The 25,568-nt window shown below is 39.2% G+C and overlaps 3 protein-coding genes across 5 annotated transcripts; all 3 read right to left on the reverse strand.

The window, feature by feature from the left end:
* Nucleotides 1-255: 255 nt before the first annotated feature.
* On the reverse strand, nucleotides 256-5,401 carry fdps (farnesyl diphosphate synthase (farnesyl pyrophosphate synthetase, dimethylallyltranstransferase, geranyltranstransferase)). 2 transcript variants are annotated; one of them, XM_030157959.1, is made up of 10 exons: nucleotides 5,236-5,401; nucleotides 4,619-4,771; nucleotides 4,402-4,542; nucleotides 3,009-3,089; nucleotides 2,704-2,826; nucleotides 2,532-2,620; nucleotides 2,337-2,409; nucleotides 1,952-2,029; nucleotides 1,725-1,859; nucleotides 256-1,200 (listed from the first exon to the last, which is right to left on the reverse strand). In XM_030157959.1, exons 1-10 carry the CDS (start codon nucleotides 5,236-5,238, stop codon nucleotides 1,000-1,002), a joined length of 1,077 nt encoding a protein of 358 aa, XP_030013819.1. In that variant the 5' UTR covers nucleotides 5,239-5,401; the 3' UTR covers nucleotides 256-999. The 2 variants fall into 2 exon arrangements, with proteins under 2 accessions (XP_030013819.1, XP_030013818.1); XM_030157958.1 differs by lacking the exon at nucleotides 5,236-5,401 and having other exon boundaries at nucleotides 362-1,200; nucleotides 4,619-5,020.
* A 572-nt stretch (nucleotides 5,402-5,973) lies between these two features.
* On the reverse strand, nucleotides 5,974-17,128 carry fam189b (family with sequence similarity 189 member B). 2 transcript variants are annotated; one of them, XM_030157957.1, is made up of 15 exons: nucleotides 16,648-17,128; nucleotides 15,644-16,563; nucleotides 15,498-15,554; nucleotides 14,636-14,743; nucleotides 14,392-14,508; nucleotides 14,186-14,293; nucleotides 12,579-12,739; nucleotides 12,377-12,476; nucleotides 12,193-12,265; nucleotides 10,881-11,178; nucleotides 10,206-10,567; nucleotides 10,069-10,122; nucleotides 9,220-9,395; nucleotides 8,094-8,240; nucleotides 5,974-7,773 (listed from the first exon to the last, which is right to left on the reverse strand). In XM_030157957.1, exons 2-15 carry the CDS (start codon nucleotides 15,875-15,877, stop codon nucleotides 7,525-7,527), a joined length of 2,244 nt encoding a protein of 747 aa, XP_030013817.1. In that variant the 5' UTR covers nucleotides 15,878-16,563; nucleotides 16,648-17,128; the 3' UTR covers nucleotides 5,974-7,524. The 2 variants fall into 2 exon arrangements, with proteins under 2 accessions (XP_030013817.1, XP_030013815.1); XM_030157955.1 differs by having other exon boundaries at nucleotides 15,644-17,128.
* Nucleotides 17,129-17,552: 424 nt separating this feature from the next.
* On the reverse strand, nucleotides 17,553-23,779 carry rab13 (RAB13, member RAS oncogene family). Its single transcript, XM_030158782.1, has 8 exons — nucleotides 23,238-23,779; nucleotides 22,409-22,469; nucleotides 21,956-22,016; nucleotides 21,769-21,846; nucleotides 19,477-19,566; nucleotides 19,107-19,172; nucleotides 18,908-18,958; nucleotides 17,553-18,804 (listed from the first exon to the last, which is right to left on the reverse strand). The coding sequence occupies exons 1-8, from the start codon at nucleotides 23,359-23,361 to the stop codon at nucleotides 18,733-18,735; spliced, it is 603 nt and encodes a 200-aa protein (XP_030014642.1). The 5' UTR covers nucleotides 23,362-23,779; the 3' UTR covers nucleotides 17,553-18,732.
* Nucleotides 23,780-25,568: the final 1,789 nt, after the last annotated feature.

Raw genomic sequence — 25,568 nt, forward strand, 5'->3', positions numbered from 1 at the left:
CGGATCACCCCCCACCCCCCCTCCATCCAAACCACACCCCTTCTTTCCCTTTAACCATCACACGCAATTAATCTTGAATCCCATCCAGCTTCAGCCACTTAAAAGCACCACCTTTAATCTGCTGTTATTATTCTTTAATCATACTCTGATTGCATGCATTTCTACATAATAAGAGCATTCATTATCATCATTATTATCAAATAGACTTTAAAAAGTAAACAAACACATGAAATACCAAGAGCAAAAACAGGAGAATAGCAATCATATTTTATTTATATATTAAAAGCAATGACATTCCTGTCAGCGCAGATATATATTACAGTAGCAGCAATATAAAAATAATAAATGGAATTAGGTTTTAATGCATCTACTGTCATACCTGTCCTGCCTTCAAATAACAAATACTCCAAATATACAAATTTAAATTGACTCAATATTGATTACTTGTTATCATTTCAGTATATTTTAGGAGAAATGTCAGGCATTTGCTAGTTGGAGCTGCTTCAATATGAAGATTTATGTCTTTTCTTACATGAATAAAATAGTTTTTGATGCCTTATCCGTTAAACGAATGCCAATGGATGTAGGAGACATCTAATTAATCATTAAAATTATCAGCAAATTAACCAATACATGAAATAGCTGCAAAATTACTTGCAGCCCATGTCTCATTTTGGCCTTTTTTTTTTTTTTGATGGTACCATTGTTTACCTCAGGGGGAATCTGTACATAGAAACATGTATTAATGGGACTTCTTCATCAGACTGAGATCATAAACAGCATAGTTTTGACATTCACAAGCAAAAATATCTACAGTAGAGTGTTTGTTGGATTTCTAAATGACACAGTCCTGTTTGGGTCATGCTGTTCAAGTCAGAGTCTCAGTCCTTTCATAGTCCTCCTCAAGAAAGAGGGGCAGATCAGTGCATCAGAGTAAAAGTCAAAAGGAACCCATGTTGATGCACCTGCTTCAGCTTATACATGTTTCACCATTCTTTCTCACTTGTTCCTCTTGTAGATTTTCTTGGCAAAGTTGAGGAAGACAGAGTGGGGAAGGTTTTGTGCGTGACAGGCGATGAGTTTCTGGAGCCGCTGATAGCTTTGTTCTTCATATTTGCGGTAGAGTGTTGGCATTTCTAGTGCACTGTACAGTGCTTTCACCTTTTCCACACTAGCTTCATCATGCTGTCCGTAACATGCCTGAGGAGGTGATGAACACAGTTTAATTTTCACTGACATAGTAGAAAGTAAATTTAGTACACTCTAAACGGTGCATCAGAATGTAGTTACTGCAAATATGGACAATTCTAAAAATCATCAGAATAAAACCAAAAGGCTACAGTCATCAAATGAATTCTCTAGGCAAAACAAACACATTTATAATAGAGACAAAGTGTTGCAATCAAAACACAGTAGATACTTCATTCCATGGGCTGCACTTTATCTAGATGTTATCTTGCTTGATTAATATAACTGCTTACTGTGGAAAAACTGCCTTAATTATACTTCATTATTTCCAATCTGGACCAATACATGGAATAAATAGTGTGTGATATTAACATTTCCAGTATAGTTTCTGTCTTTTCATCAAAGCAACACAGGATAAACAACTGAGGTTTTTAATAACATTATCGCAAAAAAATTTGTACTTATGTAACAACAATAAACCTGTAGTACAAACTTAAAAAGGTTTCAGCTTTGTAGTTTACTACACGAACACTCACCTCCAGCTCTGCTCTCTGCTCAGGAGTCATAATTTCCAGTGCTGTTACTACTAGCCAGCTGCATTTGTTGTCCTGGATATCTGTACCAATCTTCCCAGTCACAGCGGGGTCACCGTAACAATCTAAGTAGTCATCCTGTAGGTGACATGTTCACAGTCTGAGATTAGTCTGCAAATTCAAGTGAAGCTACTGCGTGATATATTTAAGACTAATAAATGATAGTATACCTGTATTTGGAAGAATTCTCCCATCTCAAGCAAGATGTGTTTGGCATTATTGTGTTCCTCCTCACTTTTGATTCCTGCCTGTAAAGACAAGAAAATAAACACTTTAAAACAAGATAAAATTAGTTCTCTTACTTTCCCTAGATTCCCTCCCTCTGTTCATCCTCTCATTGATAAAGCATGTTCACTACTAATTCTGTCCAGTACTTTTAGTGCTACATGTGACCTTGCTATCGAGTCCTATTTGTTTACAATATAAAAACATCAGACAATGTGCACCTCTTTAGTAAAGCCCTGGCCTGCAGGGAAAGATCAGTAGTAAGAAAAGGTGTGAATTGTGGGTGTACAGCCTTTTTAATCCAAGTTTACACTGCAGACACATACTCACCATGTACATTGCTGCAGCCACTGGGAGGTAGAAAGAGTAGAAAGCGGTCTTGTATTTCACAATAGCTTTATACCTGAAAGACCAAAATCGACATCCATTTACCCCGTTCTCTCTGGTAAACTGCATAGTCACTTTACTTGATTCTCTAAAAAGTTCACCCCATATGCTCGGTAAAAACATGTTTACAATTCTTACCTCTCCATTGTGAATCTGTTGAGGTCAATCTGACCAGGTGGAGCAGTCATGAGGTCAAGGGCTTGGCCGAGTTCCGTCTGGAAAGATGTCTGAAAAACAAAAAGACACACACAAAAGTAAGTCTCCTGGAAGTATGTATAGGTGTGTGTGTTCAAAGAAATGTTTGTACTACCTCAGTAAATAATTCAAGTAGGTTGAAGTAGTAGTGTTTGTCCCTGCAGTGTCTGCGAAGTAGTCTGTAGATTGACCCTTCCAAAAGAAATGAGTCATTGATGGCATCCATACCAATTCCATCCTTTAAAAAGAACAGGCAGATGATTTACATTAGAACCTGAAAACATCCACAAAACCACTACACTAAAGCCAATTGAGGCAAAGCTGTGATTTGAGATTTGGGCTGTATTAAAAATTTACTGGACATATCACAAATGAATTTTCTTGAAAAAAAAAAAAAAAAAAACAAACAGTAAAACTGACCTTCTTGTACCAGCAGGGCTGTCCTCGTCGAGTCACAGATGCATCCATGATATCATCAGCCACAAGGAAAAATGCCTGAAGCTACAACCAAAAAAGACACAACATAAAGAGTGTGGAACCATTATAAGCTATGACTGTCTGGACATCAGTTGAGATTTTGTGAACTTTAAGGCATACACTACAGCTCTCCTCCAACCTATACAAGTAATTTCTACAAAACCAGACTTCAAACTAGTATAAATCTTAAATAGATGAATAAAGGGTAGGTCATTGAAGATAAACATGTCATTGAATCTCAGACTCTGAGCCAATCACTTAAAAGTCTTTTAAAACCCACATTAAATTAGAAAATAAAGCTCCTTCACACTGTTGGGCTCCTTGTTGAAATTGTATTATGTTTTGTCTCTCTGACCTTCATTAGGATGCTGCCTACATACCTGATGAAGGTCAGACAGACATAAATGTTGTAATAAAACTTGACTGAGAGTGTGCAGACGCCTTTTGTCATTGTTTACAAGTCTAACCTTTCTCTATTGCACCTGTTGGCAGGTGCAAAATGATAAAAAACACACATTGACATCAACTCACAATGTTCTCTGCATCTCAGTCTGTGTTATTAAGTTGGGCAATATGACGGTATACAGTACACGTATGGTGACAATATGAGTTCTACTAAATCAGAGATTATGAAATGCCGCAGCTATCCTTGTCCTTGGCTGTATTAAGAGTATTGTGTTTTACTTAAACTAACTTACATAAAGCTTTTGGTAAAATGAATTGCCTTACTTATTTTTTCCGGTTTTTGAAGTACTGGACTGACTTTAGTATCAAGTGACATGTCATGAAGTTACTTGTGTTTAACTGGCCGTTTGCCAGCAGGACTATGGAAAAACTGTTGGATAGATTTTCATGAAACTTGTGGAAACAATGAGGCAAACCAAAAATGAAGCCCATTCATCCATACAAATAGGTTAGACTTACAGGGGTGTCCAAACCCGTTCCTTGAGGGCCGGTATCCTGCATGTTTTAGATGTTGCCCTCTTCCACCACACCTGGAAGCCATTACATTGTTATCAGGCTTCTGCTGAGCTTGATGATGAGCTGATCATTAATTGAACCAGGTGTGTTGGAAGATGGAAATATCTAAAACATGCAGGATACAGGCCCTTGAGGACCAGGTATAGATACCCCTGGTTAGAGGTTAGCATTACTAAATCACCAAATTCTCTAGTTTTGGAGAGTTAAATTACACTATTTTAGTTTTCCAATTCCTCTGTATACTGACAAGGTTGAGATGTGAGCATGGATTCTCGGTATTTGTAAGACTTTATATGTATTTGCACTGATATCATGTCATGAGTTGTATTCATCCCAACACAGGTCATGTCCTCACCAGTTCAATGCACCATCCAATCAGCAGAGCATGCTGTACAGTGTCCTGGGTGAGCTCAGTGGATGGGACAAGCTCCCGCAGTGAGCCTATCACAGAGAGGCCCCGGTTCCTCTTGCCTCCAGGGGCATTGTACACCAGAACCTGGGGACAAAACACGGAGGTAAAACAAGACGGTACTTGCTCGAGGACCTTAGCTCCAGCCGGACGGTAGACTCACCTCTCTGAGCCTGTTGAGGGCATCGGCCAGGGCAGGATCAGTGAAGTCCCTCTCTGTCAGCTCAGTCACCAGCTCCTCAAACTGGGCTTCAAACATCTGAGAGTCTGACAGCAGCGGCTTTTTGCTATGTGTCCCATTGCAAATCTTGTCTCCCTGAGAAGATGATGTGCACAGCATAAGAGATGTATTTTTTAGATGAATCGGAAAGGCAGTCAACCGCATGGTCCGGATTATTTTCCGAGTATTAATAACTAAATTTATGAGTTGTCTCATTCCTGAGAGGACCAAATGCTCTGTCTCATGTAAACAAGCTCAGGTCAAACTTGTCAGGCTGCACCATTAGCTCTACATTTCGCGTACGGATAGTGAGCTGTACCAAAAAGGTTAACTGTCATTAGTTAGCTGCTCGGCTAACAGTCCACTAAACCCTGTGAAGGATTAAGGTTAAGACGAGAGAAAGAGAAAAACTATTATTAGCTGCCAAGTTCCCATGTCATGAGAAGGCGCGTTGGCTGACATTAGCTTACATTGTTTAAGAGCATCCGGCAGGTACGTTACGCCCCCTATTATTCTAACCAACACTGTGATTTTTTAGTCACACTCATGTCCGTGCTTACCATTATTTCGCGGTCCTCTTTTCCCAAACAGTTCAGTGTAATACAGAAAAAAATATTATCTTCTTAATATTCGTCTTAGTGTCAAACTGAAGTCTGTGAACGTCTCCTGAAACAGGACGTGCAGGCTGTAGTTCTCCGGCTCGGCGTACCCCGTTTTATTAAAGCGCCACTGAACTAAATTACCCGGGGACCTTTGCGAGTGGTGCATCTGGGCGGGGTTTAAACGGCTCCATTTGACATTAAGCGTTTTGATTTGACAGTTACATCGAACCAGGATCGGCTTTCATACTGACCGACCAATAGGAATTTAATAGAGGCGGGGTTTGAGTGGAACGGGCCGATTACTATAGGCTGATTAAGGTTTTAGTGACAGAGGAGTAGAAATGAAGAAACAAAATCTATTGAATGTAGGAAACATCAACATAAGAATTCCTTTTAAAGTCTATCATTTATTTCATAGGTTGAAATACATAACTTGCATTGAGAGTTTGCCATTGACACTGCATTTAAAATCTGGAATAGGTGTCATATTTAGATACATTTATAATTCATGTTTCAAGGCTCTGTCCTGTTAGCCTGCAATACAGATATACATTTATTTAAATAAATAATGTTTTATGCAAGACAGGAGGTAGAAACACAGCTCAGTGCCTAAATAAGGGAGTGTATGAGTGTGCCTGCATTCATATGCAGGTAAAGTGTGTATGCGTGTACTTTTTTAAATAATTTACATACATATGAGTGTATCCAAAAATGTGCCTTTACTGACATGGGGTCAATATCACTTAGTGAACACACCAAAAATACGTTCCAAAGAAAAATCTCCAATCTGATACATACATTGATACATCTTATTCAGTCTCTAGAGCTGTCGGAATCACATCATTACTGTCACTGCGGTACCAGCAGCCCAAGGTGTTTTCATTTAACCACCCACTCATAATCCCTGCAATTCAAAAGGGGACCCTTGGCAACCTGTAATGTGAATTCTAGCCTTGTATCAAATAAGTCTGTACATTTATTGCAAGAGACTCTTCATGCCAGAGTCACGGTGCAATTTACATCTGTTTATCTTACAGAATTAGGCTGATTTAGCCAGTGTCAGAGATATGCTTGCGCACTTGAAACATTTTCAAATCCTATCAAATCAAATTAGACTGCGGAGGCATCTCTGCAGCCATCTGGCATTAAACTCGATAAACACTACATATCTTTGACTCTGACCTTTCCTTTCAGCTTTCTATTAACACAAATGCATTTCAAATTGCTACTATCAAAGGTCTTGGGTGCAAGAGGAAAAAAGTAAGAAGCATTGTCAAAACATGCAGATAAAGACATTCTGAAGACATATTACTTAGTTACACAGACGGTCAGAATCTAATGCACAAGGTACCTGCTGTATTGGGGAGGCTGTAGCAAAACATGCACATATGCAAATCAAACCACTGTGCCCAGTGGACACCCACAGAGAATATATTTCAAAGAAGAGCATGTGTCAGTGGTGTGTTTTCATGTAAGTGTTAGAAATGCTGGCTGCCTCTTGTGAAGGCCTTTATGGAAGTGTAAAATAATGGAGATCTGAGTTGCAAAATGAAAAAGACAAAATTTTCAACTCAGTAAAATGTTTTCCATGTGAGACGGTGTGTCCTCACGTTCAGCCTTTTCTGTTTAATTTACAATGTACTCAGCTATCTATAAGTGGATAGTGTATTGAGATGCATGTTTTCAATAAATGGAAGACAAAATAAAGGTTTCCACGATCACTTCACCTGAGCGATCCTCTTAATGAACAGCAATGTACAAAAGGACCAGAAGCATTTTGCAACCCATAATTATGTTACAGGCTGTAAGTACACAAGTGGTTGTTGTAGCATGAGTAGTAGAAGAGTTCTGTCTCGAGTCTTGAGGAAAAAACACGTTTCCAGATGAGGATGATGAGGAGATAGATACAGAATCACTGTAAGGATGCTTCTAGTTTGGTCTGGGCCAGCCTTGGAACAGGGACCTGAATGGCCAAATGTACGCATCTAGTCTGTTCACTGCTGTTGAACAATGAAATATGTGAGCTCTGGTTTTATGTTGTGATAAAGAGCACCACTTTATAAGGCTGTTTGCGCAGTTGGCATCAGAAAATGGAGGTGACAAAGAGAACAAGGAGGGAAGACAGTCCAGAGTTCATAAACTAAAACCATAGCTTGTACTTATCATCAGTCTGCCCCTTTTCCACTCATTCCAGTCACCTTTTAATCTTCCCCCTTGCATACCTCCTCCTCTATTCCTCCTTTGTCCTCACAGCGCAGACTCTGAGTATAGAGCTCCTGATGAACCATGAGGGGTATGAGGAGTCACTAATCGACGTAATGAGGAGGAGGAGCTTAAATCTCCACAGCTACGCAGGTGGATGCCCTCTGGGATTCGGCTGCTGTAATGCCGATTGTGTCGACTGTCACTGTGGGAATGGTGGTGGCCACGGTAATGGGGGTGATGGGAGTGATGATTGGGGTGTCCCCGGTTGGTGTTCCAAGGGGTCCGCAACACCTGAAAACGATGCATACATTTATTTATGATGCATGTGATAGATGCAGTATCCACAGACAAACAGAAAACAGCTATCCAACATAAGGATTATAGGGTTTAGAGTGAATGTTAATTAGCAAACAAGTTGTAGAAAGCCTTTTATGAGACTAAGAAATTAAAAAAGTTAGGCAAAAACAGCAGGATACAACAAAATATATCTTTGACATTATAAATATTATATTTAAAATTAGGCACAGGTTTGTTACTGATTTCTAAGGAATTTGGTAGCTCCTTCTAGTGGAGTTTGTGTTAATGAGTTAATTTATAACACATTATCATACTTGGTCCAGGGGCAGATGGTTGGTTCCAGTCCCCTCAGCTCCGCCCCTCCTCTTTGGACCCTGTCCTGTATTCCCAGCATGCTCTGTCGAGGGTGCTAGGTTGCGTTTGGAGCGCTGCAGGAAGCGAGCCACCAGAACTCGAGTTACCTGAAGAACAAGAATAAAGGGACAAACGTAACAACAGCAAAATAATTTTTTTTTTCTTTTACAAACCCAGGAAATGTCAAATGACATTGGTAAATATTACACCTGTGCATCATTATACTCTGTTACCTGTAAAGTTGGAATAATATTGTTTTCAAACACATTCCTCTTTTTATTACTGTTTATACACATTATTAATCACTTTAGACCAGGTACAGTGATTACATACTGAGTCACAGTTTAACTTAATCTATCAAGAATAAATCTCATTGTCACAATCATTTCATGAGAAGAGGTAAAAATATTTTATTCCACCTTTATGGGCAACAGTATATAACATAGATATGTAAATAAGCATGAATACTCTTGAGGATCTTGATATCATGTATCGATTTTGCATCAATAATTTACATGTAAAATCAATTTTATAGAGAGATAAGCAAATACTAATTTTGTTGCTCTGTTTGGACAAAAAGTTGATGGCAAATACATGCAATAAATACAATACATGAAAGTGAAGATCACACTGTTCTGAATCCATTTTAAAAGAAAAGTTTTTTACTCATGTTTTAGCACATAGTGTTATATTCTTTATATCAGGCCTAGTTTTCCTAAATTTAGATGAAAGAATATACAATAATAAATATACAACATAGTGCTATAGCTCAATATATTTAATCATAACCTATATCCCTCTGTCCACCATGCTACAACCCAAATCAAGAAAAGTTGAGATGCTGTGTAAAATGTAAACAAGACAGACTGCAATAATTTGCAAATTCCAGAGATCCATATGTTATTCACAATAGAACATAGAAAACATATTCAAGGTTTAAACTGAAAAAAATGTACCATTATATGAAAAAATAAAGCAATTTTACATTTGATGGCAGGAACATGCCTCTAAAATGTTGGGTAAGCGCCAGATATGGGGTGAAATTGGGATTGTAGTATAAACCTACAGTTACACTTTTTGATGTACCTTAAGGTCTCCTAGAGAACGGTGGCAGTCTTTAGGTAAACGCAGTGGCGAGGTAGGGGGAGGTTTAGATGGGACCTGCACCCCTGTGGCTGCTGATTTCATGCTGCCTTTAGTGGGCAAAGCTGCAGCGGGGGCCAGAGAAGCACGGGGCAACAGACAGGCTTCAGATCCTGGCCCTTTGAAATGAAAAAAGAAGGAAAAGTTAAACTAACAGCACTAAATTCTGATCTTAGAATGGGTTATTTCCTTCTAGTTTGTCCCTGTTATAACTGCATGAACAGAGTGTAACTGTTTTATAAATGTGCAACATCATCGATAAGTACAGTGTGTATTTGCAGTGTGTATGGAAGCCTGTTTGTGTTGTATCACAAACTACAATTCATCATACAGAGAATGCATAAATTAAGATACTGAATCTTAGTCATTATCTTAGTTCTTTCTCTATCACGCAACAAATACAGCAAAACAGGGATTGGAAGAAACATTTGCTGTGCAAGTCCTCTAACTGCAAAGAGTAGGAATACTCATAAATATGGATGTAAGTGAACAATGACAGTGACATGTAAATGAGGAAGTGGTAAAGTCATTATTTGTTTTCACTGTGAAATGTAATTTGTCAGTTTGTTTGAGTCTTAGACCATTAAGATGTTATGAAACAGTTAATGAGAAAAAGATGTTTACATTTCCTTTAGTACTTGAGTCTGCTCTAGTGACAAATGATTGGAAGTTAATACAAATGTATTGAAATTTAACTTAATAAAACAGCCCAAAGTGGCTTCTTCTGAGCCTTTCATGCATGCAAGTAAAAGCCAAAAAGCATCATCTTGAAGCTCTCTTAAAACATTTGACCTGTTTCTGTTGATGTGAGACCGCCGTCCTTACTGCCTCCAGAGCCAAAGTCAACTAGAGAAGAGGGAGTAGAAGGAGTGGTCACAGGAAAAGAAATAATTACAAACAAAGCGTGTTTACTTCAGGGTCTGACTTACCTGTATCGGTAGAAGAACCAATGCCTGGCTCACTATGTGACCTCACAAGACGCAGAAACCCTTCACTATCCCTTCTTCTCAAGCCCTCCCCGTCCTTCTCTGTCTTCCCAGCTCTTCGTCGTAGATACAGGGGTTGGCGAGGGAGTGGGGGTCCGTGACCCTGACCACCCTGCTTACTGTCAGCTGAGGAGGATGACGTGACAGGAGCTGAGGAGACCAGGCCTGCACCTTGGCAAGAGGGAGTGGAGGGACGAACTCGAATCTCTGGGATAAAAGGTCGCTGCTGAGAGGCCGAAGCACCTATGGCTTCTAGTTGGGAGCAGCTACTGGTCAGCAAGGCCTGGCGCCGCAACACTGGGGACCTGGATGACGATGCAGGAACACAATGACATCTCTGGATTGGATGTTGTATTGAGTAGAGGGTTTTACTTTCAGGTTTGACCAGCTCTAAATGTAAAGTGTCATGAGATAATTTTTGTTATGATGTGGCACTATATAAATAAAATTTGACTGATTGGTTTTAAACAAATAAATAAATAGATTTCCTCAAAATAAGAATAAAACTACTTATACAGACCCTAAAACTTAAATCAAGTGAGAGACTGAATAAGTACGACAGGTAAGGAAAACTTCTATAATAGCTATAATCATGCTGATATGCTGTTTGGTGCTTGCCTGTATGTTGTAGTAGCTGTGCTGGGTGAAGAGCAGGAGTTGGACCTCTCTCCTCTGATGAAGCGTCTAGCTCTGGGTCCTCCAGCCAGTGGACTCTCCGGTGTCTGAGACGGAGGACCGCGGTAGCTGATGTACTCCCCTCCTTCTCCTCCATCTCCCCCCTCACTGGTGGTCCTGTTGCCTCTCTCTCCCTGGTTTCTCAGCCCAACCTCCATCAGACAGGAGTCCTCAGAGGGGGAGGAGTCATCAGGGATGTCCACGATCTCTGACATCAACAGAGATCCACTGTCCATGGAAACTAAAACACAAAACAAATCTTTTATTACAATGCGTAATATATTATTATTACTGTATGTTTTAGATATTTCCCTCTTCCAACACACCTGGAAGCCACTGCATCGTTATCAGGCTTCTGCAGAGGTTGGTGATGAGCTCATCATTAATTGAACCAGGTGTGTTAGAAATCAGATAATTGTAATAATCAAATCCAACACGTTTACATGTACTTCACGTTTCAGTCCATTATTGGATTTCTTTCGGGTACATTTGAATGTACTGATGGTAGACTCAAATTTCCTGCTATTGTCTTCTGCTCATGTTTGATTACATCACTTCCATTTTCAATTATTTATACATAAATGTAAAAGAATGAGATTGTATAAATATACATGCAAGGCAAGGGGCAAGGCAGATTTATTTGTATAGCACAATTCATACACAGGGCAATTCACAGTACTTTACAAAAATGGAAAAGAGATTAAAAGCACACAATTACAATTAAAACATAATCAATAAAACATAAATAATAATCAATTAAAACAAAGTAAAAGAGAAGAGTGCAGATAGAACCCTTTCAGTTGTTATATACACAGTTGAACAGAGCTGTTTTCAGCCTGCACAAAGACATCAGATTATTGGGGAGAAATCCAGATGTGTTAATCTGATTTCTCATAATTAGGTAACTGTTCTTGTCTGATAAAGCACATCAGATTATGCTGTTTACATGATCAACACATCTGATAACTACAAAAATCAGATCGTGATCAGAGTATTAATGTGCATGTAAACAGGCTCAGTGTAAAGTTAGTCTTTTGATTTGGACATCAAGAAGAGAGCTGCAAAAGTAAATTCTGGCATTTTTTTCCCTTCACTGCGGCTGCTGCTGCTGCCATAAATGAGTGTTTTTTTATGGCTAAAATATTTAACTACTTATGTCATTGCTGAACTTAAATATTTGAACAAGCATACTTCATTCATCATTCATACGTGAGAGCTTTTCTGTTGGTAACAAGTTGTTACAATGTTGTCTTACCTTCACCGCTGAAGGCTGTAGAAGTTCCTCTCTCTAAAGACAGCTCAGTGCCATGGGGGTCAAACACTGTCGCCTTGATAGACACAACGTACAAGTATCAGTAAGCACCGCTTCTTTTCACAACATATCAACACACAAACACACACACACACACACACACACAAAGACATATTCACATGCTCACCTGGCTGGCAGCTCTCTGTCCCATCACAGCTTCATAGGGAGGGGGGCAGTCAGTGGGGTACAGAGGGACAGGGCTCTCCATGGAGCCATTATAAGTGATACTACACATAAAAAAAGAATGTAGTCATTAAATGTTAGAACTTGAAATGCAATTGTAATTCTTGTGCGAAATGTTAAAAATAGAATAAATAGGCTTATGGTACCTCTGAGCGTCTGTCTCAGAGCTGCAGGTGTACTCAGGAGGGTAGTAGGGAGGTGGAGGGATGGGTGGGACAAACTCCTCAAAGTCCATGATGTTGGTCAGGAAAGCATCCTGAGGAGTGGTGCATTCTGGGTTGACAGAGCGAGACCGATGTGGCGCCAACTAGACAGGAAGAACAGGAGATGCATTAGGATTACAACACAGACAGAAGTGAATATAAGCCCAAATAAGAAACGACTGGCACCGTATGGAAAATGCTAGTTAAAAAAGACAGCAGTGACATTAAATTTAACTGTACGAACACAGTATACTTCATGTTTTGTCTTGTCAACTTCATTTAATTTTTAAATATACGCACGTTTCTTCCATTTAGACTTCTAAAATATTCAAGAAAAAACTTGGCACAGTTACCATTTGGCTTCACAACACTTTAAACAATGTTCAGGGATGGAAGATACCAGGTAGTAAATCAGTTTTGGGTAAAAATTTATCCTGTTCCTCCTGCAAATAAATGTTAAGGTGTGTAACAGTATGAATTTTGGATTTCATCATACACCACACATTGTCTGTTATTGACAAGTGAGAATTGCATCAGGCCAGATCTGTGCACATCCCCTCTTCTTCCTCAGCCAGGCCTTTGAAATGTGTGCAGAGTGTGGTTTCACTTTGTCTTTGTGAAGTATATGTGGGTGCCTTTGCTGTCATGAAGGCAGTATGTGTTGCTCCCATATGTCAGTGTGCTTTTCAACATTAATGCTGCATCACAGAAGTCCAAGTGACCTTTGGCAAGGACACTGACCCAACCCCTGATCACAACAGACCCTGGCTTCTGGATGTCTTGCTGGCAAGAGTCTGGGTTGTCCTTTTTGTCTTTGGTCCAGGCCACACGGCGCCATTTCTCTCAAAATGATGATGTATGTTTCTACCGAGTGATGGTCCATGAGGTTTCTGAACACAGTGAACTTAAGGTTTCCTTTTGTCTTTGGAGAGTTTGAATCTGCATTTGTTGATGTAATTCCATATTGCAGAACTGGATAAAGGTTAGCCACAGCAACCTTGAACCACTGTGGTTCTATCAACTATGGATGAATGATAGTCCTAGATACAATGTTGTCAATTTTTATGCACTGAAATGCATCCATATTCCAGAACTTTTAATTATACTGTCTATCATAAGGGGTGAAATAACCAAATCGTTTCCTAACTGTCTTTGGGGAACATTGTTTTTTCATTTCAATAATTTTCTCAAGTGTTTGTTGATAAGCTTGTGGTCCTCAATTGATCTTGGCTCCTGGCTACTCTTTTCCTGGATGCTGCTTTTGTGTTAAATCATGATTACAATCACATCGTTTTTTCAATATTTTATACTTCAGAATTTTATTATTGTTTACTAGCCCTAAATTGCCCCTGTTCCAACTCTTTATTCAAAGCCTGTTTCATTTGCTTTTCCCATACTGTGCCAGCTCTTTCGATTTTGGTGTTGTACGATGTGATTTTGTTTTTTAAAATATAAACTCCATCCTTGAATGCAGCAGTACAGCTCATTTGCTGAGCATTAGTCACTCTAAAAAGTCTGTTAAGTGTGAAATGTGCTGCGTCTACACTCACCAGGTGCACAAGGTCCAGAGAGAATATGTGGATACTGCAGGTCACAGTGGACAGAGTACAAATGATAGTGGAGAGAATGCTGAGACCACAAGCACTGAAAAGAAGGTCCTGCAGAGAAATATGCATTCAGAAAAAAAATAGCATCAGAATACATTTACATGTAAGTACAGGTAAATGTTGAGGTTCAAACACATGATGCCACCCACTTTTAACTGATGTCTAACTGAGTGGCAGTCAGCGTTTAGATAGAGGACCAGGGTCTCCTCTTCTGTGATGGAGCAGGAGTGAGTGGGTGCACAACACACACACAGGCCATTCTCCACCTACATGCAAACACAATAAAAATATACACTTCCAACCAAAAACTATTCTTGGCATGTTCTCTGTACATCTGTTTAGAAGGGCATTTTAGCATGAGGGAAAAGCGAGCGCTTGCATAATGTTGTGTACCTGGCAGGTGAGCATAGACTTGACCATCTGTGCGTTCTGACAGGACAGCATCGAGCCGGCCAAACTGAGGATCACACACACTGCAGACAGCAGCATGAACAGTGACACCTGTGGAGGAGCACGACAGCCATGGTTTCATTTGGACAAGATTTTATTCTTCTAAAGCAACCACCAAGCAGTAATGTCAAAGCGTGGGGAAAGTGGGACTGACTATTCACAGCCCCAGTGGTAGGAGAGCCCTTGAAATGCCTGCAGTGAATAGTTTGTTTTTCTTTCCAATTTGTTGTGGATATAGTGGAGGCTCTCTGAGACTAATCGCTTACAAATGATGCAAATATTGTTATTATTATTATTTAGCTTTATTTTAGTACCTTGAGGGCTGTACTTACTAACTTAATTGTGAAGAAAATAACACTCTCTTTAGCATGATCCATCAACCATACCTCATTTAACCATAGTATCACACAGTAATGTGCAGAGATTCCAAATATTATTACTTGTTTAATGTGGTTTGAACAGTTCAGTGACTACCCTAATAACCAGTGCAGATTCATTTGTGCATGTGTTTGTGCAATTATATTTAAATACGTTTTTCAAAGGATGTAGGTATGAGACCGGGATGAATAAAGTATCTATCTATCTATCTATCTATCTATCTATCTATCTATCTATCTATCTATCTATCTATCTATCTATCTATCTATCTATCTATCTATCTATCTATCTATCTACATGGATCAAGACAAGAAGCAGCAACACAGACATTGTTTAGGGACCAGAATTTTGTGGTACACCAAAGACTATTACAGCATATTTCCACTAATGACACTTGAATATCATATCAGGCAAGATATATACACACCACCAGAGTCAGAGGTCTTCTCCAGGAGATTATTCCAACTATTCCTGATGCCACCACCTGGAAAACAGACATCACACACATGCTGTCAGACTTGTCTTTTTAATTCATGGATCTGTATATTACATGACAATCAGTTTTTCACTTACAAAGAAGCCAGCCCAGAAGGGACAGGACTGCCTCACACGGGCTGAGGAGGTGAAGGCCATGCTGGTGAAGGAGAAGGCCAGGACCATGGCTCCCAGGCCCAAATGGCAAAGTCCCAGGTAGAGGAGAAGCCGTGCACTTCCAGCCCCCCTGCCTGACATGCCCCTACGGCTGTCTGACCAGCCTCTGGATCCGGAGGCCGAAGCCACGCTGCTGGAGTCTGAAGGTGAAGGCATGGTAGGTTTGACTGTGGGAGAGGTTTGATGCTTACTTTGCGTTCATAAGACCAGGTTCAGCAGTGTAAGTAGAAGTACAGCAGGGAAGAGGGGGTGACATAAAGGCTGGCTTGAGAGCTCCACTCTGTCACTGTTATGCACCAAACTCTCCACTGGCAGGTGCCATACGTTCTCCGCAATGCCCCATGGTGCGCACTGAGGTCCCGTCAGTGAGTCCAAGAACTTTGTCAGCAGAAAGTTGAGAAATGAGCAGCCACTACACCGTACTCACCTCATTTGACGTTATAGTCGATAAAGTGGTTTTGACCCCATGCACTTCACAGGCCACTATAGCCTACACTGAGGTACAGTCTAGATCATCCTCCTGCTTAGTCGCTCTATGATTGTAACACAATCACAAAACCGGAGATAGGTTTTTTACTGCTCCATTCGGTTATTTTCTGCTACCATCTCTCCATCTTCTCCTTTCCACCTCTCCCTCCTCTCGCCCGTGGCATTGCGGTAACTGGAGACCCGTGTAGGCCGCAAAATCTAAAGCATCCCAAAGAAAGCACCTGATCACCTCGTTGTTGCACTCCCACTAGCGATGACATGAGTCGGTCAGTTGTGTATGTGTCCTGTCAGGAGGAGCAGCATCCGAACATGTGCGCTCCCCTCCCGCGACCTTATGTTACTGGGTCTTCATCCTGTCACGGAGGGAAAAAAGGCGGTGTGGAGATCAAAGCTCGAAATCACATCGGTTTCATTCGGGAAGCGACACTAATTATTACCTCGATATGAACAGGAAATAAATATCTTCCATCGATTTTCAAACTGCACCAAAAATAGAAGCCGGGCTAGAATGAATCTCCCCTCACACGTTTCGATCTTTGATAACTCCGCCTCGAGGGTTTTGCGGTGGTCCACACGCACCTAGACCCCCCCTCCGCCGCCTCTCTTCTCCCTGCAGTCACGCGGGCATCCCGTTCAGCCCGTGTGTTTATGTGTGTGTATGTATCCCGGACGTTTATCTCACTGCCTCCCAGTAGACGTCACATGAACATAACATAGCCCACTGCCTACCTACATCCAAAATAACATCCTAAAATCGTCCAAAGTATATTCTCGGATCCTTCTTCTCTCTTGGCCCTTCCTCTCTGCTGCCCTCACGTCCCTTCCTCTGTTCCTCGGTGGAGCACTGACACTGGAAAAGAATGTATCGTGTTTGCAAACTGAAACCTGCCCTACGTGATGACAAGGCACGCATAACGTGCAGGCAACTTGAAGATGCGGCACAGCGCGCGTACACCGTCGCGGTGCTGATGCTGCGAAGGAGGGGCGGTTGCCTAGCGACCGCCTCCAGCTCCCACTACTGCAGCAATAAAAAAAGAAAATATCACTGTACTGTATTGGGGAGATAATAGTTAACAAAAGAAGGCAGCAGAGGGTCCTAGTAGTGGGAATAGTAGTCCCACAAGTGCCTGGTCTAATCTGAGCAATAACCAGTGTAGTTAGTCTCCTGTCAGTGCCCTTGAGCCAGAGAACGTTTATTCAGCTCTTCAACTGTAGACTGTGCAATGTGTGTCACCACAGAAGAATATACTAAAAGAAGCACGCTCCTTACATCAGACTCTGAGCTGCTACTGCCAGTATTTTATATTTGCAGTAGAGTTAATGAACTACAAGACAAAGGCGATTTTGACTGTTTTGCAGTTTTATTCAGCAAGTCGCAGCATGTAAAACTACATACAGGCAGATCTGTGGCAGATCTAAAAAGAGAACAGAATGTGCAAGAAACATAACAAAGGAGGTAACTATATATCTATGCAGGACAAAAAGGGAAAACGTGATCATTTTTGAATGAACAAAAAATTGTCTGAGAAACTGTCATGTCTGATTGTAATGCATTTGAAAGCAGTTTACCAGGCACTTCAGATAACAGTGTGAGCACTGCTGCTTCCCCAGGCATCCACAACCTTCATGTTCACTTACTTTATCCATCATTCTTTCATCTCTCCACTCATCTTCTCATATTACATTACATTTACCACTGCTGCTATCTTCAACATTCTCAACGCCCTCATCTATTAAAACAAGGCTTGTTTATCACCAGTGTTTGTTTCAGATTGAACTCAACACAACATTAACTTACTTCATTCATTAATGCAAAGAGGAGTTTGTTTTTAATTTTATACAATGACCAGGGAATGTTATAAGCTTGTGATGCTTGATCTTTAATGGCACCCACCTCATAGATTCTGTTGAATACATAATTATACAGCTGCTGGTGAAATTAAACCATAAATCCTTAACATTTAATGTTCAGTGTATCTTGTTTTTCCTTACTAGAATTTTAACCATCTAACAGAATCTATAATGACCCTGAGGCACCTTGAATCAAAGATTAACTAGAAGTAATATATCTGGAAATTAATGAAATTATTCCAACAAGCCGAGAGTGACTTCTTACTTTACTACCAAGTTTACAAAGATTTAAAAAACTCTCTCACCTCTCAAAAAACTCTTTCAATGCTCTCACCTCAGTAATGCGGTGATAAGACAGAAAAATATTGGGCAAAACTGAATTTTTTGGGGATTGTTGGTTGTAATATTGTATAGAAGATGATATTATCACAGGAAGTGTGAAAATATGTTCAATATAGAGTACAGATACTATGAGCTCAGTAACAATTTCTGATGAACAAAGAAATCCAATAAATTACTTTCCTGGAAAAGTACATTTTTGGAGTATAAACTCTGCTTTTGGCACCTGTATGTATTTGATGTCTGAGTCCACCAGATGGAGACAGAAAACATGTTACATATCTCTTTAGTAATACTGATGTGTCCCTACATTTGAATGTGCTGGTGATTGTCTAAAGAAGAACACATTTGGATGACTTTTTCTCTGTGCTGCTGGTGATTTTCACTTCCCGACCTGTGGGACCCTGTGAAACAAGGAAATAAAAAAGACAAATAATTTAAAGTTAAAAAAGAAAAATTTAAATTAAAACTGCATGGTAAAAAAAAAGCCTTTCTGTTTGAACTTACCGGTTTCTTGTTGGACTTCTGTAATATGTCACGTGCCAAAGCCAGAAAAGACTGCACAACAAATCAAAGAAAATGGGAGAAAATAATGGGTTTGAGCAGAATTTGTGTCATATTAACACAGAAAAGTCAGAGCTAAACCGGTTTACAGTGTAAAGTTTAATGAGGTGTGAGTTTGGTTAGAGATTACAGTCCAACTCACCTCTTCGACGTTAATGCTGGACTTTGCACTTGTCTCAAAGAATCTGATTCCGTGATCTTTAGCCAGCTATCAACAACAGACAAAGAACAGATTACAGCATGTCAGGATATGGGCGAGAAACACTTCCTGGATCTTATCTAAAGTAAGTTCAAAGCTGAAACATCAAAAACATGACACTGACTTCAGTCACTCACTCCTATGAAGCTGATTGAATTCCACTGTTGTTGCAATGATTGTTCGTTAACATTACTGACACTGCAGAATTAAAAACCATAGACTTTTCATAGATAATAATAATAATAATAATAATAATAATAATAATAATAATAATAATAATAATGCATATAGGCTATAATTTAGCTCATTTCACCTTTTCTCCTGTATCCTTAGAAACTTTCCGCTTGGCTTCAATGTCACACTTATTACCTAGCAACATCCGACTGACCCCAGCTGATGCATTCTGGGAATAGAAAGAAAGAAATTAATCAAATGAGGCAAGTTAAGATCAAACTTAGAGGAAAGAGAACAACAAGAAGGAGAGATGAAAGCTTTACATCAAACCAAAACCAGAATGAAGTTCAGAACAATAACATCAGCCACTAGAGGACATAATTCTGGAAGTTGAGTAGATTGGAAAAAAAATAAAGCATTGATTAAAGTTAATTCTTACAGGCTCTCTTACTTCAGAGATTCATATTTCTTGTCTATTACAATGAGACTGCAATAATAGTGAAATTGAAAAAATCACATTATTTCATTTTTAAGACACTCTTTTGTGTCATTTTGTGGTATTTTGCTTTGTTTAGACTTATTTTTTACCTGCTATGTATCATGAGTAATAAGCTTCTACAGCAAAAAGTTCAGTCTGACAGATACAAAAGAATGTTGCTCCTTGGACTCAAAAATGATGTTTCGTTTGAGGAGCTCTATGGATGGAGACATGTCCATTATTGTTGTGGCGTCATCAAGTTAGACATACAAAACCTATACTAACCTAACTGTACAAAGACACATTTCAGCATCAAGCCTTCATCAGGAAAATAAAAACATCCTGGCAGATATATGACAAACTAAGAATAAACAACTGAATCTCCTCTATTTTTTCTTATTTATTGATAGATTAGGATTTAGGTAATTTGGGACTCTTACATTTCTCCTTAGTAAAGACATTTATTCTCTGGAAACAACAACCCCTTCATAATCATTACATACAGATTAAACATAAACTTACTATCATTTGTACTCATAGGCTAAAGCCACATTAATATATTTCCAAATTAACATTGGCATTTTCAAACAAAAATGTATAAGCGTGGATACAAACTTTTCAGCCTAAATAATCCAGACCTGTTTAATGGTGATACATGTTAATATATTCATTAAAAAAGAGGGTTATATCATTTGGATTACACTGCATCAACTTTACAGCATGTAGTCTTTTTAAAGTAAACTAGCGTGTTGACCTGTGAGAAAACAGTTCATTCCTTTACTTTCTTTACTTTCTTGGTAAATAAATTCCACTAGCATTTTTAGTTGAATAACCTCTCAGCTGGTATGTCTGTTTCTGCACATCAAATTGGACACCATGGCAATGGCCTTATTGTTTATCTGTTGCTAGGTAACCCACTTGAATGATGATTCTATGATTCTGGGCATAGCAACGTGATTGGTCATGGGGAGGCCATTCTATTCCAAAATTACTCATATCTCCCAAAATAATGGTCTTATCAACTTGCCGTTTTCACTAGTCTCTTCCTTGACCAAAAGTACATAAGTATGCCAAACTGTAGCAGTCAGCTCTTTCTGGATTTTTTGTGATGCCTGAGACACACACACAGAGTCCATTCTCCTTTTATAATATAGGATGATTAATAAATAATTAAAAGCTTTCAGAAAATTAATAAGTAGCAAAATTGGAACACATTTAGCACAACCAGGTCAGAGCTGACTTTCACTGTTTAACTGTATTAGTGAACTTTTTGCTCCTTATTCGTATTAAAATTCTCTGAACAATCACAACAGTCGTCATGATACTGTTACAGATTACACCATAGTAATTAAACATAGTACTTCAGGAAAACATTCACATGCTCACCAGCCACAGTTAGCTCTAGCTAAGCAGCAGTAGGACCAGTTCATTTCTGCAGTGAGTCACAACAGATAAACATGTTGTGTCACCATCGTATCAGATTTTCTATTGGCTCACAGTGAATATGGGTGGGAGTAGCAGACATAATGGGCATGTTTTATTGGGGCAAATAGCTCCCATCTGTAGATATGGACTTTTAATTACACGGGAGTTTATTGCAGAGAATTTTGCGGACCCCCCTGGCTGTGGGTTGTGAACCCCCCAGGGGTCCCCATACCCCTGGAAATAATGCCCCAGTTTCTAAGGGTAAAGTGTAACTCAGTGTGTTGTTTTTAAGGCTGTTTCTGTTGATGAAGGAGGTTTGTGTAAAAAGTAGGAGTAAAACAGAGCAGGCCATGTGTTTCCTGTGATTTTTGTGAACTGACCCGTTAAGTTACTCAATGTGCAGTGACACTATGTCGTTGCTGCACTGAGGCTCGTACTCATGACTAATATGGACTGTCTGACTAACTGCTGTTTTAAGTGTTTCCTGCCTTAACTGTTCAGACTTTGACAAAGAGGAAACAGTCTCACCTCTTTGATGCTCTTCATCCAGTTCTGGATGTTTTCGAAGGATTTCTCATCTGTGATGTCATACACCAGGATGATACCCTGACAGAGAGACAGAGAGCGATCCAGTCAAAGGTACAGAATGAGCACAAAGGGCACTGATGTCAGCCCGATTACCCAGTGTGCCATTCTGCAGGCATCCTGTACTTACCATAGCTCCTCTGTAGTAGGCTGTTGTTATGGTCTTGAACCTCTCTTGTCCTGCTGTGTCCCTACACAAAAACATACACAGGGGGATTTTAAAACACAACAGTAGCTTGGGGGGTAAAAAAAAAGAAAGAAAGAAATGTAATTAGCATGTTCTTTTTAGCTGTAACAGACTGAAATTACTATTATGCAGGAAGGCAGAAGCTTGAAAAACAAATGTATGCTATATGATGTGAAGTGTCTGTTTGTGGTGGCCATGTGTGATGGATACTTGGACAATAAACCCTGTCATAAAGTCCTGATTCGGAGAATAAGAGGGAGGTTCCTCTTTTCTCTCAGGGAAAATGGCAAGGCAGGCAAAGAACAGGGAAACATAACTTAACATATCAGTATTATCTGCCTGCGACAAATCACAGAGCATTTAAAAAGAATGCAGTAACTGACTATCTAATCTTACCAGACTTGTAGTTTCACTTTCTTTCCATCCACTTCAATGGTTTTTACTTTAAAGTCAATGCCTGAAGGATAACAAGAGGAGAGAGGAAAGGGGGGTGGGGGGTATGAGAATGAGTAAAATACCTCAGATATGAAGTGAAAACACACCCACCCCGGCTCACACACATCACACTGAGGCAAATATAGGTCACCCCCATTTGGGTGGAGACTGATTCAGGGTCATCTTTGCCATGATTTGACCCCCTTTTGTTGATCTGCCTCCATCAGCCATTATAAGAAAAGATGCACATACATGGTCTGGGTGGTTTTTGTTTTTGGTTGAATTTCCTGCTGAGAGACAGATAGATACACAGAGAGAGGCAGAGCAGAGGAGGGGGCTGTCCTGTGCAAAAACTGTGCATGCCAGAAAGCCAACCATTCTTCTGGGAACGTAGAGATGGTAAAAGAGATAGGAATGAGGGTGGGTGGACCTTCTGAGAGCCAAGTGAGAGGAATGAGATCTGAGGGAGAGATGGGGGAGAGGGTCAGGGAAGAGCCAGCACAGACATTCAACAGGGGGAGGAGAAAAAAAAAAAAAGAAAAAAGATAAGAGACAGTAAGACAGAAAAAAAAAAAAAAAAGTTGAGGAAATGTGAGAGCACAGACTAGTTGAGACATGACAGCTCTGACTGTGTGTGCATGAGAAACCAGTTTGTGCAGAGTCAGGACATCAAATCCAGGAACAAAAAATCCAGCATGCAGGAAACATATGTGCCAACTTAGAAAAAACAAAACAAAACAACAATCACAAGCTGCTGTCATAATGCAAATATTACACTTTAACAACATACCGATGGTTGAGATATAGGTGGAGTTGAAATTGTCCTCAGCAAAACGGATGATCAGACATGTTTTTCCCACTCCGCTGTCTCCGATGAGTAACAGTTTGAAAAGGAAATCATACTTTTTCGCCATGATCGGAGCTGTTCTTCAAAGTTACAGCAGAACTCAGAGGGGGAGAGTAGTCCCTTTCTGTCTGGAAAACACTTTTCTCATCGACTTCAGGCTCCCAGTCTTGATGCAAATCCCTTTAGTTATGATTAAAATAAAAACAGACTTTTATAAGTGTTGCCCCATGTAACGACTGGATCCTCTTTTCTTTTCTTCTTTTTTTTTTTTTCCTCTCTCAGACTTGTCACCGGTAAATTCCGATCCCCCTCAGTGCCTCTGGTCTGGATAGAAAAAATCGTCTACACTCCATCCAATCCAAAATTGAAGCGTCCACCAGCAGAGCATCCGACAACCATTTTACATTCCCCCGACAGTCAATATACCCCCGTTTACAAACACGCCGGGGTGGCTACGTGTTTCCAGCCTCCCAAAAAAAAAAAAAAAAGAAAAAAAAAAGAAAGAAAAAAAAAAAAAAACTTTCTGTCCTCCCGGATCCGCTGGAGGCTACGTAGTGTGGGAGTGTTTCAGTTCATGGGAGTTAACGGCCCAGACCTGCACGTGCAAAAGCGGACACTAGATGGCGCCATTGGATCATAGAATCACAAACATAATCCCTTTTATTCACCAAGTTAACGCAAACAAGGGATTCTTTGTTGTCTCACTTGTATAGGACCTTATTTTCTTTCATACATTTATTCCAAATTAACCAGCACCATTTAAATCACAGAAAAGAACATAACTACACAATTTGACCAAACAAATTCTATAATAGCATCAATGTTGTAGGAGCTATTTGTCTGTTTAGTTTTTGGTTCAAAGTTAATTTACCTTTTTTGTTTAATAATTTAGTATTTTTTTTTGCCAACTGTTCATTTTTTGTTTACTTTTGGTTTGTTTAATATTTAGACTATTATGAATGAATTGATATTTAGACTACATTTTTTTTTTTTTTTAATTTTCATGGTTATTGCTTTTATTCTTTAGTATTTAGCACCTTTTTGTTTTGTGTTTTCTTATTGGTTTAGACCACAGGTGTCAAACATGCGGCCCGGGGGCCAAAACCGGCCCGCCATAGGGTCGAATTAGGCCCCTGGGATGAATTTGTGAAATATAAAAATTGCACTGACGATATTAACCCTTTCATGCATAGTGGTCACTACAGTGTTTTAGTTCCATATCAGTCAACACAGTGGACGCTTATGCATAGTCCCCAACACTGCAATTCATACCATTACTGTAACTTTGCTGTTCTAGATAAACCTGATCTGCAGTAACATGCTTGAGTGTAAAAAAAAAAAAAAGAAATCACTATAATTGCTGTAATTAACTGTTTTGTTTTAAACACAAGGTTTTTGAGTTTTTTTTTTTTTTGCATATTATCTCTATTATCTTTTTTTTTTTTTTTTTTTTTTTTTTAAATGAGTATAATAATAATAATAGCAATAGTTTTCACACAGTATATAAGTAAATACAGGTTCCTTTGCTTGTAATATTAAACACATGGTGTCCAGCTGAGTGGACATTTTTGTAACTCCATGAAAAAAAGGTTCATAAAAAAATCAATCACATTGTTTTTTTTGTTTTTTTTTTTTCCATGCCTAAAGAGGAATAAATACATTCAGGGAAAAAATCATGAAAAAGGTTCTCATAATTCATGCATGAAAGGGTTAACAATCAAGGATGTCAGAATCATTTTAGGTCAATTCAATCTCAAGTAGGTCAGAACCAGTAAAATACTATCATAATAACCTATAAATAATGAAAACTACAAAATTTTCTTTTTGTTGTAGTGTAAAAAAAAAAGTAAAATTACACAAAAATGTTTACATTTACAGACTAGCCTTTTACAAAAAATGTGAATAACCTGAAAATTCTTAAGAAAAATAAGTGCAATTTGAACAATATTCTGCCTGTTACTAAACGTTTTGTGTATTTGTAGATCCACTGTGATCTGTAAGTTGTGATGCACATGTATAAATGATAAACTGAGGCATAATATTGTTAAAACTGCACTGATTTTTCTTAAGAATTTTCAGGTTCATATTTGTTCATGTTATGTTCAAGTACAGTTCGTAGATGTAAACATTTTCATTAAGGAATTTGACTTTCTTCACTCAAAAACAGAGAAAAATCTTTGGAGTTGATATTATTTATAAGTTCTTATCCTATTGTTGATATTATTTTACTGGTCCAGCCCACTTTAGATCATATTAGGCTGTATGTGGGCCCTG

The sequence above is a fragment of the Sphaeramia orbicularis genome, chromosome 16 (assembly GCF_902148855.1).
Source record: "Sphaeramia orbicularis chromosome 16, fSphaOr1.1, whole genome shotgun sequence".
In the NCBI taxonomy this organism is placed as follows: Eukaryota; Metazoa; Chordata; class Actinopteri; order Kurtiformes; family Apogonidae; genus Sphaeramia; species Sphaeramia orbicularis.